Below are 18,005 nucleotides of genomic sequence, written 5' to 3'. Positions count from 1 at the left end.
TCTTCCCCCCTCGTTTCCTTTTGACTTAGGTTGCACCCAAGAAGAGAAAGACCACCGTCATGGAGTTGTCAACCAGGGATGTGGAGCAGCTCCCCATCACTGATGTCAACCCCCAGGGCTACAATCAGAACAAGGGTCAGGTGTTCGGCTTGGAGATAGGTCCAGTGTGTTTTCTTTGAGGTCAAAGGTCATGCTTGAGAATTTCCCCAGGGACTGGAGTTACGAAAGGTCAAAGGTGTTTGGATGGGGGGGGGCTGCTGCAGACAGGTTTTCCACACTGCAGGCTAATGATCATGCATCAGTTTGATCATGCATGTAACAACGTGCACATAATCCGAAAAAGCTTGGGGTTGGCATGGAAATTTCCAGCTACAGTGTTAGTGATTGTTTTACTCTCGTCACGTAAATTTCCTGGGTAATTTTGTCTTCCTGACTGCCCCAGGGAGTTGGCTGAAAACCCTTGACACAAGCACAGGCTCAGTTCAACATCTCATTACCGCTGGCATATCAAACAGTTTTTTGACTACATGTATATGGAAAGTCTGGGGATGGGATAGTCAACTAGTTGTTTGCTTAACCAGTTAGTACATTGTTTCTCTACAGTTGAACCTGCACACTTGTCAGTGTTTGTTTGTACAGTCTGACAACAGCTGACACAGGATATTATGCTGTGTTTCAGTGAGTGAATAGGTATATATGGGAGCCAAGCCTAAGATAGTTCTTGACCTATCCTCTTCCATATTTCATGTAAGCTGCAGTAATGTGTTAAAGGTCACGAAGACTTCTCATGAATTTAATATGCAATAAAGTAGTTGTCATATTGAAAAAAATACCTCCTTTTAACATTTTTATGCATACTTCATTCACATAGTACTTGTATTCATTTCCACAGGAAATTTTCGCCAGTTCATGAGTGACATGAGTGATCCCTTTTTAAAAGTATATATTTATGAAATATGGATTTTGTAAGAAAATATTTGTTTAATAAAAGATTAATGATAGAGTTTTAGTAGCCATGCCTGCTAGCTTTTCCCGTGCCATAAAGCTTGTATATACACCGTGTGCTGGAGATTGGCTGGTCTAGTTCCAGCAGTTAATAGATGTTCACATCCTCTGATAGAAATCATGAATGAGATATGCAAATAAGTGGGTGGAGCTTGTCTTTGTCTTGTCCAGTAGGACCGGCACTGTGAACGCTGGAGAAGATTTCAAAGAATGGGCATCACGTGGCACAAATCCAAAAAAAATGCACAGCAGTGTAATTCAAGTGAACATTCCTCTCAGTTGTTTTTTTTACTGCCAATTCTTGCCTTCTTTGATTTACAGTTCAGTAATTTGAAGCTTTTAAACCCAAATGTATACATCCATTCCGATTAATAATATTACATGTATAAATATATATATAAATCTGAAACAATTTTTACAGTGGATGCACAACAGCTGGTATTCAATCAAATAAAAGTTTGCTTTGTCTAAACACAATGCACACCTTATTGTAGTTATATTTTTCAAAAATACATGCATTCTCTTCAAAATTGCTTTATCTTTACCCTTCCAGTGAATGGCATTTACCTCATGTCATGCCCAAGGCCAGATCATCCAAAATAATGCACTGTATGCCAGGGGCCTTCAAAATCTGGCTGCCTACAAAAATGAGAGGGCCTACAAAAAATACCATAGAGGGTTCCATAAAACACAAGCACAAACTTTCACGCACATGTACAAGAAAAGTTCCAGTAGCTCTCTCAGAGACTTTTTTTTTGAGGGGGGGGACTTTAAACTTTGAGGGCAACACTGGTGCCTCGGGCCTTTCGAATACTAAATGTGGCTTTGGCTGTGCCCTTAATTGATGAAGCTCCATAGTTCCATAGTTCCATAGTAGAGCATTTTAAATGGCCTGGCAAATTATATGCCTTTTTTTTAGTAGGACTATTCTAGAAAACTGTGCATTGTAATATCTTTTTTATGTTATGGACTCCTTTTGTAACTGCTGTGAAATCTTTAACCTTTCATGTTTATAAAACAAAAAACCAAAACAAAGTTGACCATTCTGATTGTTGTCAGCCAATGTGGGCCATGTCAGGCCTGACAGCTTCTGGACGCTATGTTGTTTCAAGTAAGCAGTTGCTGCAACACAATTCAAGTTGGTGTAACTAAACATGCATTTGTGCTTCTACCATAAGATTATTTTTTTTAGGAAATAGTGTGCAGAAAGCAGATATATTTTGTTTAGATATTTCTTGAAAATTGCTTACAAACATTTGCATGCATTTTTTGCTTGTTAATTTGCTTTGTAGACGAAAAGACAGAACATTCTGTTGCATTTTCTTGTTAGACATGTATTAAAAACTGCCAAACCGGGATACATTTGAACAATTCAATACTTACATTTGAACCTTGTTTGGTATTGGCCTGTCTGTATTTGAGAATGCAACTTGTTTGAAGTGATACAAAGCACCTATGACAGGAATTCTGCCTTGGTGAGTATTTATGGAGTGATTTATTTTTACCCAAACTTTGTGAATATTCTTTAATGTTTTGATCAAAGATGAATTCCTGTCAGTCTTGATAAAGAGAGATGTCATCTACATGTACTTCAGTGATTGGTGTACAAAATTCATGGGTCCACCACAGCATAGGTTGTATGAGTAAATGAATGTGTTTAGCATTTTGATGGGTGAATCATTAATTTGTTGTTCAATTAACCCAACCTCTGGAGTTAATGTCTTCATTCAGCATGTACAGGGATTTAGAATAAAAACTACCCAGTACCTAGAATCGAATAGGTTTTCAAATATATTCGAGCACACAGTAAAGTAAATTTTAACACTTTTTCATGTCTGTGCTTTGTTGTTACAGCGTATGACACTTCCCCTGACACTACGGGGCACATTTTGGCATCTGGTGAGACACACTGTCCCCTAGTTGTTCGCCCGTGTGCATGTCCACACACCAGCACATATTCATCTCCAGGTAGCACTGCACCGGCCGGTACCGTCCGCGCTCATCACAGTCTGGGATGTATGCATGACCGGAGCCCTCGTGAACATCAAGTGAGGACTGGGCTTCCAAACGGCGGGCCAAGCAGTCTGAAGTCTGTGCAGGAACTGCCAATGGTTAGAAATGTGTCGGTAAGTTTATTGTTAAAATAAACTGCGGGGGGGGGAGGTAGGAATATCCGAATATTCAATTGATTATCAAATATTATTTTCTGAATTTCAATATTTTGAATGCAAACTTCATGAACAGGAAAGGGGAATTTTCTTTTGTTTTTTATGAGAAAAATTGCATTTTGTAAGCTTGTTTCAAGCAGATTCAAATGAAAAGCAACAATTCTTACAAAAAGTAAATTATTCATGAAAAAATTTACTAGTGAATTATTCGAATTGACTCATCCCTAGAAGGAGGATATCCTCAACACCAGGTAACTCGCTACTGGCCTCTTAGAGCCAAAACGAGATTGATTCCATCAGCTGATCTGTTAACCCAGACTCTTTGTAACCCTAATGACTTTTACATTGTATATACTTTCAGTGTAGGGCTGATTCAATTGAATAATCAAATCCAATCAAAGTATTCAGTTGTTTGGCAAATCTTCAATCCGCCAAGCTTGCAGAGCAGCAATTTTTTCGATACGTAAATAACACATCGTACATTTAAAAAAACTTTGGATTAGTTGGACAGGGAGAGCACAACCATTGTTTTCCCTTTTGAATGATGCTTACTGAGGAAACCATTTTGTTATAAGGAAACTGAGTTTTTTCTTGCTTATTTCATTGTATTACACCCATGATTATTTGAATCCAAAAGCCAAAATTTGAATATTTGATTATCAGTCAAATATTCATCACTGGAAGTCTAGACTATTTCAAGGAACAGTTTGATAGGTCCCATCATAAGTGTGTAGCTGGTGAAAACTCTCACAGTGTACCAGGAGATGAAAGCCACACGGAATTAATTCAGAGCACAGACACTGAAACATACCCATTTGATCAGGAGTCAGGACCTGACTGCAGTCAGGCTTTGTGTTATGAGAGACCCTTGTGCCTCTCAGCTCATAACCGGTCGTCGGGTTAACACACCAACATTCCTCCCCATGGCATTGAATCTGCAAGGACAGTAAAAGCTGTGTAATGGCCCTCTCACTTTTTCTTTGTGAAACTTCCATTCAGTTACAGCAAGCACTTCAAATCAAATAACAAAGTAATGTTTATGATCTCATTTTGACACATTCTTACGGAAATCCAAACCTGTCTTAGGCCTGTTTTTAACAAACTAACAAAAAATAAAACAATAAACCTTGTCAGAACATTTTAAAACCATTTTCATTTTAAACCATATTTTGTTTTTTTGTCAAAACTGTGATGGTGCAACTCCACCCAGATACTTTTATTAAATATCTACAGTTTAACCACTTCAGGCTGGGGAATTTTTCAATGTTGATGATGCTGAGCCGGCATAATTATCATTTTTTCTGTTTTCAAAAATCTTCAAAAATTCATCATTTCATTTAATGGACATTTATAGCTGCACGAAGTAATCTTTAGGAACTATTCTAAGTTGACAGGTGACCTTCATTGACGCCCAAGTATTTCAGCCAGGCCTGCAGCCTTGTAAAAAGAGCCCAGATTGTGTGGTGTTATGTAACTTTCTTTTGTTCACGAACCTGGCTCAGTGCACTGCTGACCTCTTTTCAATAGCGGCCAGATTAGCGTGCAGAGATGCTGTGTGGCTCGTCACTGCGGTGGTGGAGCGCTTTTGTCCCCAGTGGTAGTTCGCTCGCTCTAAATGCCCCAAACCCTGGTATACGGTTTCAAAACAAGGCTGGATTATCACCACTTTTGAGAGTGAAGAATGTCGATAATGCCCAGCAGCCTGGTCTTTTGTTTGGAGTACAGTCTTTTGTTACAGGGCCCTGTTTCCTTTGTCCGAGTTTGGAGACCCCGGCCACGCATATAAAGCATATGTCTCCGATTCCGAAGTCCCCGGCAGGAAGAGATTATTCATGTAACAAAATCCCCTTTCATCCCCTTCTTCATTTTGAATAAGAATTCAAATCTGTACACTTGGTTTGCTGCCATCAACCAGTAAAGAGCATGATTTTTTTTGCTGAACTCACTGGCGAAAAGCTGCCATCTGGTGCACAGTCCAGAATTGGCAGGCCAATCTTGGTAGCACTCGGAGCTTGATGGAGACACGACACAATCTTGGTCTTTTGGGCTGCCTCACGCATCATATGACCTTCAGTGCTAGGCTCTGTGAAATGAAGAGCACAGATCACATGGATTAGTTTACTAGTCAATCATGAAGAATTTTTTGTTACATTTTTAGATATATGGAAAGTTGGTATATGTTTTTGCGTAATGTTGAACCAATAAGTTCTGATTGAATGCACAGTCATGGAGCACACCAGGGGTTTGATTGTATGAATTGGGCTCAAAACTCTGAGGGCTTGCAAAAACCTAAGCAGCCAATACAAGACAAAAAAAATTCATAAAACATCACAAACAAAACAAAATCTTCCAGTGGCACAATTTGTCATTGGGAGATTATGTAAGATAGGGTGGATTGTTTTTCCATAGGTATCAGGTTCAAACCCCACTTTATACATTTACTTACAATTTACATTACTAAGCTGAAAGTGTTTGACATCAGTGGTCAACCCCTATACATCATGGGAATGTCTGAAGGATTTGTTACACCCCATGAATAAATATGTTTTAACCCTATAAGAGCCAGAGGTGGGATCCTCCCTGCAACATTTTTCACCTGCCAAGCCCTTTGAATTTTTTTCAGTAATGTTTTGTGGTCCCTTTTGAAATTGGATATATTGTACTCATACAGTGCCCATTTTGCCAAAACAGGTCAGTCAAAAACAAATGGTCTGTTTACTTACATGCTCAATGCACACAGGCCAAGACTTATGTGGCCCTGAACTTCAAAGTACCATAACAACAAGGCCTCATGTTGTATTGAGTCAAACTTTGGCACTTGCATTAAAAATCAAGGTCTTCACGTGTTTCAGAAAAGCCAGACATGGAAGAGCAGAGTTCTCTGAGGAGAACAGAATCTTCTTCCCCCTCCTCCCCCGCCCTTTTAGTGTTAAGTTCATTACTTATGTTTGATGTCATCTTCCTCTCTTACCCTGTGGCTCTTCCGCACACTGGCAAATGTCACAGTTGTTCTCGTCTTTCTTGAAGCCATACTCACAGTAAATCTTGCAGATGATCTTTTCATCACACTCAACTGACACAAAGGAAAAAAACAAAATATGCTTCCAAGTCTTTCCCTTTCACATATTCATTATGATTGAATTCAAGCACATAGATGGTTTTATTTTGAGAGAATCTGTCTGAACTGTGATGCTTTGGTTATCTGTGATGTTGGTGTCATCTATCAAAATGTTTCTAGGTTGACAATTTCAATACATGCTGTGAGCAAGACCCAGATTTTATTTCTCATCCATCAAAATGTTTCTAGGTTGACAATTTCAATACATGCTGAGGGCAGGACCCAGATTTTAATTCTACAGCAATTCTTTCTGAGAATAGCTGCTCAGAAGTGAGTGATTCCTATATCAAGCATATCCATGAAGAGACGTATTTAGTGCATTGAAGGATATATGAAACTTGTCTCTCCCTGAAACTTGTGACAGTGGAATTAATTTTGTGCATCGTACCAAAACGTCAAGGCTGTGGTTGTGAGGAAGAGAGAGCCAATGCATTTGATAGAGGAATGCTCGCTTATTGTACCTGTCTTGACTTTGAATGATTCAGGAGCAGTCATGGCCAGGGCCATTGGCTGTGGTCTGACAACTTCAGAGACCGGCCTCGAGTCAATGTCCTGACCAGCAACAGGTGGCCTAACGCCTAAAAAAACCAGCCAAGTTGTGTTCTTGGTTAACTTCCTTACTAATTCATTGGTGCCATGTTTGTATTGCAGTGCAAATCAGCTCCTGTCAAATCAGGTGCACCACTATTCTGAAGTCTTCAGAATGTGAGTGGAGTTTTGGGGAATGATGTCCCTGTGGAAGACATTTTACAAGAACTACATTCAATTGTCCACAATCGCAGTTTCAGAGGGCTACCTGTAGACTGTAGCAACTAGCAAGAGTTAGTTGTGAACAATCCATATTTATCACTGCCCACAACCAACCCTAAAAACTGAGTGCCCAGAAGTTTGATTTGAACACATGACCTTAACTATAGCATTCGTGTCATCACACAAGACACTTTTTTTGCCAGGATGTATAATGAGGCTGTTAAATATTTTTATATGGCATGTAGAGGAGCAAAATTGACAATGAAAAAGAGTCAACAATCCTTTCCTTGAGAGAAACATATTTTTAAAAACAGGGCACTCTTTACACAGCACTTTCATTTTCAGTGTTATGGACATTCTCGTCTTTAAGAGCAGCATCTGTAGGGAATACTTGGCTGACTCACGAGGGCATCCTTGGTAGTTTGGCCCAGTGGCAGGCCTGTTGTTGAGCAAGCAGCATCCATACTTAGCTGTGGCTGGATCACATCCGCTGGTCACAGCAGCCTTGCCCTGTATGACTGAGCGAAAGAACCAGATCGTCTGTGTTATTTGTCGTGAGACTGAAGGCTAACTTAGTCGAAAAGAGTTTGATTTCAAGTTATTTCAGCCAAAAGATGTGATTCGTTGATCAGCTCTCAAAACTTTGCTGATACAGTTGATCACTTGAATTTGTTTTGGATGCCTACAACTTTTTCGATGCATCATATTTCTACAGTGTTTGCTCTTTGCGTTACCTGCCTTGTTGCGTTACGTTTTTGTAGGGTTTTTCGCATTTTCATCAACACTTTGCCTATGCCTGTTGCCCTCAAGGCAGATTTTAAATGAAGCCCTCTTGTTTGCATGCAAAACCGCCAATCTTGATTTCAATTGCAACAATTGTAGAATTTTAAAACAGTGATAGGTGTCAAACTCATAAAAGATTTGTTTCTGTCTAGTTAACATCTGATAAGGGACCCTTTTCAGAATGTGGGAAGTTGGACAGAAATCTTACCAGCATGTGTTTCGTTTCCTTCACCCAATTCTGTTGTGTAGCATACCTCTACAAGTTGAAAGTGTAAACAGGTTTGGTGACTTTCAAAATTGTATAACATTTACTTCATCATAAAAGTTCGTATTGTTAATGTAAAGTAGAGATACTGTTTGCCCACAATGTTCTGTGTACATATAATACCTTGTGCAAATTTGGTCTGTGTTGGAGAATCTTTAGTTCATATCACATAATACTTTATGTTGAGTCAAGTCAAGCACGATTACCATCTTTATATGTACAGTGTACAAGTACAAGACCCCTCACAAGGGACATCAGACAACAGGAAGGACTGTTTTCCCACAGATCATTATGCATATCACGTAGCACTCATGTGAAGAACCTGACATTGCATCTGCACTTCTTCTTACATAGGATGGGGCAGAATTATTGATCCCAACCGTATCAAATATTTGACTTTCTAAATCAGAGCTGAAGGGTATGTGACATCCGGCATGACACTCCTCAAATTAACTGGATCACACAACCCCCATACGTTTTGTAATTTTTGTGCACTTGCCAGGTGCTATAGTTTCAATATTTTTGCATTCCTGAATATAAGACTATTTCTCCACCAGGCTTTAATGTACTCTATGTGTGACTGATTTCAGAGCAGGTTTGGCATCATTTACTTTTGTTTAACAAAGATTATCTGCCAGTGCCTTGTGTATGCTGTATCCGATATTCTGTGAGGGTCTTCGTCATGATTCATTTGACAGTTCTGAGCAGTTCATTGCATTGTCTTCACCCTACCAAGATTGTCGGTGACCTGCACGGGGTCCAGACACGCCCCTCTAATGGCCTCATCCACCCTTCTCCCCACCCCTTCGGGTAGGGTCGGAGTCCGGCTCAGTACCCACAAGGCCTCTCTCTGTTTGTCGCATGTGCCATCCTCGTATGTGTGATGGCAGGAGTATGTGACTGCATAATTGGTGTAGTCAGTAGACAGAATCCAATATTCCACTGAAATCAAACCAATTTGAACATTAAGACGTTTGGAGCTGGCAAAATCTTATATCAAATTCAGTACAAGCAGGTCCATTACCAGAGTGTGAGTATCAACACAGGTGTTCAAATTAAACCTTATTTCCCTATTTCTACCATTTCATATTTTCATCCAAACTTACATTCACGTGTGTCGCGTTAGAACTGATCCACAATTATATTTTGATATTGCATCCTCTCGTGATATTTTTTTAGGTTCTCTCAGGTAATAATAAAGTTCCCCCTTTTGGGGGGAAAAAAGTAGAAACATAAAGTAAATAAGTTAAAAAAAATTCCTTGGTCAAGCAACAGTAAAGAAAATAGTTCAATATTGGATGTGAAATGTTAATTTTAGGGAGACTTAAGAAGGAAGGTGTTTAGTTCAGTCTACTATTTGTGACTTAGGACTTTGGCAGGGATCAAAGTTTTTAGAGGCAGGAATTCATGAACTTTACACAGCTGTGTAACTGAAGCAACAATATGACAGATAGCAATGCTCTGGTTGAAATGAACTTTGATGAAATTAAAGTCATCTTATCAGTGACTCTTGAAGCGATATGTAAGTTAACTCTGCCTCCAAGAATAAGTGGTGTTTACTTGAGGACCATACTGAGGTTATATATTTTGCTCATATATCAGTTTATTTTACACTGATGACTGCCAACTATGCATGTGTTTGTCACGTGCTGAACAAGGTGCCCTCTTCGTACACCATTCAGGCCGTCCACATGATGACACGCCCCGCCTTGAACCACCAGTCTTGGTTGACCATAGGAAGTGGGTTGAACCCCAACATTGCTGTATCATTCCCAGTCGATGTATTTGTCCAATCTTGCCTTTGAAATTGTGACCCAGGTGGCATGACACGTCATCATACACCCACCTGCCCCACTGACTCCGTATTTTGCAGGGATAGGGAAGCTGACAAGGATCTTGGCGGGGTTATCCTGGCCCAGCCAGCCCGACCCTGGCATGTTCATGTTGCCACATCGTCCCTCCCTACCAACAGCAGTAAAGAAAAAATGTACCTGATTTAGCCCTATTAAAAGAGGGAATTGCAGAGACTTGAGACTTAATGCTTAGTTGAGTTTACTGTTCAAAAGTTGGGACTTATCGTGGGGTGTATTTTTCCAAGCAGGGATCAGACTTTTTTGAGGCAAGAATCCATTGACAAGACTGTGGTTAATGTTTTGTCCAACCAGGGGCTTACTTAAAGTCTTTTTGAGAGGCTTTACAGGAGCCCTGCTGTCCAGAAGTTGTGACCAGTATTAAGAAAGTCATTGAGTTAAGCACTTGGACAAAGGAATTTAGCTAACTAGCCGAACTTTCCTTGACTTTTGTTGCTGGTACAATTTTCATGGACATGTATTTAAATTAAAAAGGAAAGGGGGCAGTATCCACAGTTTTCAAAAAGTTTATTGGATACAATCATTTCATGTCTCAGATTTAATATTCAGTGTTTGATATGCTTAGTTTACAGGGCAAACTTACATAATATTCCCATCAACAGATAGGTCTTTTGAGTTTAAAGAAAAGATGCATTCAAATTTTGGAGAGATAAAAACTCACAGCTTGATGTCTTTCATCAGGAGTGACATGTGGGCATCCTGACCAGTGGGATCACGACTGAACAGCATAGAGCGCATGTCGGGCAACTTGAGGGTGCTGTCGGGCATCCTGGTGTGGCCTATCTCATACCACTCACCCAGAAACTGAACAAGAGAGAGACAGAAACAAGCTAGGACCTTCAGAATAGCGTCAGGTGGTTTCAGTGCTTCCATTTACCTTGGGTATGTTATAAAGTGCTGCCAATGGGTGGATTCTTTGTTGTATGTGTATGCACAGACATGCTTTCATTTTGTTGCTAGAAGGTTGTGCAATTGTTATAATTGAGATCTTAACCATTGCTATTTGCTGGATATTTTGTTCAAAGATTTAATTACCTTTTCTATAATGAAATCCTCCTGTAAGCGAAAGTTAGCAGTCGCACATGCGTTGCTCACACTGGGACCTGTGGATGGGTCAAATTTATCAATTAACTGCTCATTCTAATGAAATAACTTGCAATATGTTGTGGACAGTGAAGTAACTCATTTCAAATGAAAATGTTTATGTCTGTTGGGGGCAAACTTTTTGGGGTCACAAAATTTGGAAATTATTTTTTTCTGCAACCATGTATCTGTAGGGATGTGGCTACATTTTGAGGCTTTTTGCTTGCTCTTTGAAGGAAGGGAAATGATAGACACCAAAAAATCTCTTTGCTCTTGTTTTTCAAAAAACAATTTTGGGAGGCTCCTTTTGTTGAGGGGGCATGGCCATCATTCAGTCCACCCGATCCACCCTGCAAAGAACATATCCTATAGAGGCTTTGAATGGTCGCCATCTTGGAGGGCAGTTCTTTTGTTCCACAGGGAAACCTCCTTGTGGAACAAAAAACACTGGCCTGCAAGATGGCAGCCATGCAGACCCCCTGTTTCAGGTTTCCAGACATGCCTCTTTCTCATACCTTCCCTCGTTTTCAGAGATAAAGTCAGACCAGAAGTTGAGAGTGGAAACAACTATGTCAGATGACAAGACAGTATGTTGTTCAGAGCTCTTGGCTACTTAGAATCTGGTTTTTGAATAGGTTAATAGATCACACAGACTTTACAACTTCCTCAGATCTGCTGTAAAATGTGGAAGTTTACCCAAAGGAAAAGTTTCCCAAGTGGTGTGGAGGGGGGGTCTGTAATCCATTCTGTAGTTCCCATCCCATAAAATCAGAGGAAGTGGCACAGGATAGCCCAAGGGTATGTCTGCGAACCCCAGGGTCTCTCTCTGACCTTCTAACTCTTGCACACGGAGGCAAAACATTGTCAACACTTGCTGCTGGTCTTGCCCCATGATTCACCCCTTACTTCCTGGTTGCGTGGGTGTGCAGCAAGTTGAGAACGTGTTATACCCAAACATTTGGTTTGTGCATCAGGAATGCCGTGTTAAAGTACTACTGACTATGGTGTGAGAAGAAATATGAATTGCTACATAATCCTTAGTTTTGTTTGTGGTTGAAATAAATGATGGTGCAGTAGGCAGTCCTTTTATTATTCTTAATTGCTTAAAACCTGGGATTCAGGGGGTAAGCAGTTTATTTTATAGTCGTGTTTGTCATTTCCTGGCATCAAACGGCTGTTGAAACTAAAACAAGTATGCAGCTGTGATTCAGCAAGTTGAATTTTTGCAGATGTTATTTTTCCCCTTTCCCCCTACATTTTCACGAATCACACATTTTGGTTAAATTGATTTGTGACTCCGGGCTCAGGAGTTTTTTCCTGAGAGACTGTATGTATGAGAAAAATTAATTACGTGTATTTTGAGAGTTGGTATCGCAAAGTCATTTACACATGAATGTTAACGTCTGAACAAGGCTGCTGCCCGAAGAAGTCTGCATATATAGGACTGTGGAATTCAAGGCGATCAGGTTTATATTTCTACAGAAGTATATTATATATTAAAGAGAAAGAACAGTTTGAATTCCAAGAAGTCCACTGGCGCCTGTGTTTAACCCAGTTAACAGTGACCCATACTTTGTTCCGTCCGGGGGACTTACCCTGTCTGCATTCTGTGTTGTCGTCGTCGTCCCGACATCCTGCGGCGGGTGGGGTGAGATGGGTAGGGGTTTGAGTTAGTTCTTTCTCACAATCTGCAATGCAAGAAATCATCTGCTTGTGAAGGGGGCTTCTTAGAATGTAAAAAGTGAACTTCATACTGGAGGACCATTTCCCCCATCTTGAAGACAGAATGTCGAAAATTATTGAATATCTCGAGGGCATCATCATTATTATTATTTTGTGTGTGTGTTGGTGCGTTAACCTTACTACATACCTAGTGTGGACTTTTGAACAAAAGATGTCCACGTGATGCAGGAAAGGAAGACGTTCTGTGGACTTTCACACGTCCACAGGACATTTCCCCTTCTCTGAAAAAGAGGTTTAGAGGCATTTGGGGGTCGGGGTCGTCCGTTGTAAAAGGAAGAGGAATAGTCAAGGAAACCTTGTACAAAAAGCCAGCTGAAAATCGTGTTCCTAGTTCAAGAAAAACGAGTATTTTCACTGAGTTTTGTTAACTGCACAAAAAGAAAGGATTGTCCACTCTAGGTATGTAAGGTAAATGTGTGGTTTTTTTTCTTTCTTTTTTTGTATTTGTTGTTGTTTTTTGTTTTTGTTTTTTTTTTTGTTTCGTTTCGTTTTGTTTTTGATTGCCAGTCCTTAATACTTCATTTATGTGAGTTAACATTCTAGGGAGACATGTAGTGTTTTGTGATGCTCTCCCATCCATCCAGGTGTAAGTGGGTTGTTTTCTTTATGTTTCTAATACCATTGTACTTGTGTACTCTTTTTAAGAACTCCAAACTGATCGAAGTTCAAATCCTTTGTGAAGAAAGCTCTGGGACAATCTGCTTTTTACACTACCAAAACTCGGGTGTTATCAGAGGACTACACAAACACCTTTCACTGGTGTTAAAAATTCTTTGTTATTTGATGTTTCATTTAACACCCTCCAGTGCACTGTAACACTTAAAGGTGCGCAAAGTAACACCAGCGGTGTTAAATTAACACGCTATGGTATGGTCATCTGATAAGACCAAAAAGTGTTGATTTTTCAGAATCAGTAATTCAGAAATTTCGGGCAATGTAAACCTCGTTTTGGGATGGTGTTTCCCATCTTATACCCATGTTTAGAAATGAGTGCATAATACATGTAATGTTACCACCTCCTAACCGTCGTTTGCCAAATTGTTTTTGTACTTTTTGGGTTGTATGGTGTAAATTTTTAAACATTTAACTTAAGTTCTGGTGGTTTCGGTGTTGCTCTTGGTATTTGTTTGTTTGTTTTCTGTTTGATTGTTTTAATTTGAACTGTGGCATTTTTTGCTCGATTTACTTTTCTGATTCGTTTCTTTTTCCTCTTTCTATTGCTTACCTCTTGGAACATCGCGAAGCCGCTCTGGGCGTATGCAAAGTGCTGACATCATTGCTGGGACTTTGGCGCGTACCTCCCCGGGTACACCGCCCACGGACCTCGCCATGAGCCAAGCGTGCTCGCCGCGCCTCGTGCACGAGCCGTCTGACCGTTGCTCACCGCAGCTGTACACCAAGGCGTAACCTGTGTAATCCGTACTCACCACCCAGTAGTCCTCTGGCGTGAAAATGATGATTGAGAAATGTAGTTTCACTCACGAACAAAATTGAAGATGGGGAGGGGGTTTCTTATGTCCCGTGTTTCCCTCTTAGTTAAAGTAAACGTGATTTTAGCCTGATCGAACTTTGTTACTTGACTTTTCATATTTAACGCACAACTTACTTCTATATTTCTCTGACTGCAAAAAAATCTGCAAATGTAGAGTTGCATATTCAGATTTTTTTTAACCAAGCAGAGAACATTAATTCTCTCTGAAAAGAACCATGTGTCCTCCCACTGCAAATTCTAGATCTCACTGAAACAGAAGAATTTGATTCGAAGAGTAATTACCCGTTTTGTGATTTATGACCTTATCTAACCTGGTGGATAGTTGGGCATGGGTGGGTACAGTAGCATCTTGGCCGGGTTGTCAGAGTCTCCGTTGGTCGTAGCCCGGGCTTCAAAATTCCACGAATTACAGTCGCCAGGTCTGTATACGTAACATTCATTAATCGTTTTACACAACGCCCAAATAAATCCTCAGTGTAAAATTTGGTTGTACAATTTGCCATTTTGCGTTGTTAGTTGGCCGCCGTGAGAGTGTGACACGACATTTTTGCGCTCCGATTTAGTTTAAGTTTGAACAATGTCTTGCAATTTGAGTTATTGTCCAAGCCAATTTTGTTTGTTTCATCTGACGGAAGACGGAGCAGTGTTTGGGGCCAATCTGCATTGCCCCTAAAGTTTGGGTTTTATGTGAAGAGCGGAGAAGATTAATGGAGGCAGCTTGCAGAAAATGCATCAGTGTAAGAAAAGATGGAAACCTGTAATGGTTGAATGCACTTCATTTATGAATTGTTGTGAAACGATTCAAAGACACCAAATAAAGCAGGATTAACAAAAATAGTAAAGCCTAAAGTTCAAGGAGGTTTCACTGCGGTCAGGAGGGAGAGGGGGCTATAGAGCCAAGTTCATATCTAGTAGTCTGTGAGTCACTTCCATTCGCAAAAAAGGGTGTCCAAAATTGCAATACAAATGTTCCTCGTTTTATGATATCAGCAGGGGTTAATTTTGGTTATGTTATCGAATATGTACTGGTGCACGATCTGACTGTCTCCATACGATTCTAGAAAAGAAACTTGGCCTGTTTCGGTTTCGTACGTGTCATGGCCTCTTCAGTGAATCCGTGAACAAAACGATCCTTTTGAGGGAAATGCTCTTTTAGCATTTCATGTTTATTCCTGGAATGTATTTTTAAAAGTCCGTAGGTTCAACATAACTATGGTCAGATGTCAAGCTCAAATCGCTCGCATTCCGTACACCAAAACATTGTCCTTACCTTATCTCCTTTGTGAGCAAGAATGTTGATGATATATGTCGACCCAGCGCATACTGGGTGTTCAGCTTCAAAATAATACAAAGATTTGTTTGTTCCGTGTTATTAAACGATTCAGAAACTGCAATCTACAGAGCACAGAACACCAAATGAACATCGAATGCTGGTGTTGTTCAGAGGAACTTGATTTCTTATACAAGATTCAGCTATGTTGTAAACTCTCCATGATACTCACACTTACCTCATAACTCTGTTAGTTTTCATAAAGAGAGTCCCGTCTTGGCGTAACCCATAGTGGGAGCGTCTTTGGTAGGGATAGTGTGTCCGCTGTACATGCGCTTCCACGTACCATGTTCCCATAAACTGTAGGAGTTCAATTTTTAAAGCATCGCATAAGAACAAAGTTTGGGTGCGACTCACTCGTACTCAAGTTTTTTAGATGTGAAATTCAATTTACTTATAGGGAGAAGCCGAGTGATATTGCGTTCATTTTTTCGAACATAATTGTTCTCTTGTAATAAAACTTTATTTTCATTTTAGCAAAGAAGTTGGGTCTGTACCTTGAAAACTGAGCTTTTAGTAGAGCAGAAATCAATCTTGTAACAATAAGAGTTACAAGAGAAAAGACTCGGCAAAAAAAGGCTCGACTCGAACTTTTTTAACCTTCTGGGAATAGACTGCAATTTGCCCTGGACCACCACCGGTGGATTAGATTAAAAACAAATATGAAAGATTGCAATGAAAGATGTGATGCGATATTACACACGCAAAGCCCGATACGCCGCCTCCGACGAACTGCATTTGCGTTCGTCCCAACTTTGTACTTGGCGTCACAAGCGTATACCATTCTTCGAAGATGGATGAAGTAACCATGGTAACACCATTACTGGTTATTTGCAGCGGCCCCCTGTAATTGCTTTTTGCGTTGTGACAGATATTGTGCGAAACCAGTGTTCCGTGACAGTAGCTCCCTACAAGACCCAACCTAGCGCTTGCCGCCATTCAAGGGGGCCACCAGGAGTGTCCTGTGAAACGTCGGTAGATGCCTCCATAGATGAGCACGTGCTTTCGGGGACATCAAATTCCAACGGTGCCTTTGGCGGTCAAAATACCACACTTATAGCACAAGGGTGAAACTTTCTCGGGGGGCGCACGCGTTGTTTTCAGCACCTAAAGCTGGTGAATTGTGGCTTGTACATAAGTTGTGTATACATTTCAAAATGTCATATGGGAAGGGGAGACACATGCCCCTCCCTTGCGTCCCGTCCACGTAATTGCGTCACTCACAATCCTTTGTATAAGGTTAACTCGCTTGATGTCCCACAAAAGGAAACGAAAAGACAGCCTCCATAAAAGTTCGAATGCCGAACCCGCGCGGCATTCTTACAGGAAAAAAAAAACACTCGCGACCTGTGACTGGTTTTGAAATCGAGATAAGCGCGCTCATGGTCGATGGTCCAGCATTAATCAATAATTAGAGTGCTGACAACTACGATCAGCTGGTTTATCGCCGATAACTGTGTACAGGTGTATGTAGGCCTAAATTTCAACCTAGGCAGTGATGGACGGGACACATTTAGTCATTTTTTTCTGTTGACTTTGATGATGTACTGATTTCGAAACAACGGCCAAAGATCGACAACCTTCTGGGAGCTTCTGCATCCCAGTAGTTAAAAGCTTAGCCAAGAACATGCCTCAGGACTTACCCTCTCCAGGGAGAAATCCTCTTGAAGTTGGAGGTCGTCGATGTGGCACGTCCTGCCAGCGCTGAACGGTGCTGGGACGCTCATCACGGAGGCCACACAAACTGCCAAAATCAGTAGCTCTGCAACGCCCATTTTCTTCTAAAAGCAGTTTTGCCTGCACACTTCAAAAAAGTTTATGTGCCGCAGATGCAAAGTGTTGTTGGGCTCGGCAGACGAGGACTTGGCGCCGTGACCTTATGGGCCGGGGCGAGAACCAGAGCGAATACGTGCACAGAGTCAGGCGATCGAGGGAAGTGGAGGAGTGACGTTTGCATGCGTTAATTTGCGGGCACCGGGGTAACCCTATCTGTGTCACAGAAAACCTTTGTACCAATTGTTCCGTTCGCGCAGCAGGGTCGCCGCCGGCAGCGCTCGCATTTTGACATGTGTGGTATGGCGGTATTAATCACTGTGACGTCATTACATTGTTCTTGGGCCATGAGGTTTATCAGAACGTCAATCCACGATACTCTGCGGAACTTGAGAACAAAGTTCATCTCGTGCATGCGTTAGAACGGTTCGTACTTGCTGTACCTTTCTCGTGCCCCGGGGTCATGGTGCACGGGGACAGTTTTTTTCTTCCTCGATATCACACCCATCCATTTGATTGCGTTGAAAGAAATGGTGAATGACTGAATATAATCTGCTTCATATCTTTTCTTGTGAAAAGTTATCTGCACAATCACATGATATATACTGAGTTGTACAAGCTCTG

The 18,005-nt window shown here is 40.8% G+C and overlaps 2 protein-coding genes across 3 annotated transcripts in view; one reads left to right on the top strand and one right to left on the bottom strand.

The window, feature by feature from the left end:
- LOC110987536 (uncharacterized) overlaps window positions 1-2,381 on the top strand; it is a 57,427-nt gene extending 55,046 nt beyond the window's left edge. For both annotated transcript variants that reach the window (XM_022250331.2, XM_022250332.2), the window contains one exon: window positions 30-2,381. In XM_022250331.2, coding sequence (XP_022106023.2) covers window positions 30-179 — 150 coding nt within the window. In that variant the 3' untranslated portion in view covers window positions 180-2,381. The remainder of the gene's footprint in view (window positions 1-29) is intronic.
- Window positions 1,269-17,764, bottom strand: LOC110987537 (uncharacterized). Its single transcript, XM_022250333.2, has 16 exons — window positions 17,252-17,764; window positions 15,787-15,908; window positions 14,590-14,699; window positions 14,012-14,227; window positions 12,639-12,731; window positions 10,996-11,063; window positions 10,622-10,764; window positions 9,936-10,051; window positions 8,822-9,031; window positions 8,033-8,080; window positions 7,446-7,559; window positions 6,753-6,869; window positions 6,145-6,246; window positions 5,120-5,256; window positions 3,985-4,108; window positions 1,269-3,107 (listed from the first exon to the last, which is right to left on the bottom strand). The coding sequence occupies exons 1-16, from the start codon at window positions 17,381-17,383 to the stop codon at window positions 2,881-2,883; spliced, it is 2,079 nt and encodes a 692-aa protein (XP_022106025.2). The 5' UTR covers window positions 17,384-17,764; the 3' UTR covers window positions 1,269-2,880.
- Between the last annotated feature and the right edge of the window lie 241 nt (window positions 17,765-18,005).

The sequence above is a fragment of the Acanthaster planci genome, linkage group LG11 (genome assembly GCF_054643075.1).
Source record: "Acanthaster planci isolate LZ-2023a linkage group LG11, COTS_SCS, whole genome shotgun sequence".
In the NCBI taxonomy this organism is placed as follows: domain Eukaryota; kingdom Metazoa; phylum Echinodermata; class Asteroidea; order Valvatida; family Acanthasteridae; genus Acanthaster; species Acanthaster planci.
The sequence above is the reverse complement of the archived record's forward strand: the minus strand, read 5'-3'. Positions and strand labels throughout refer to the sequence as shown.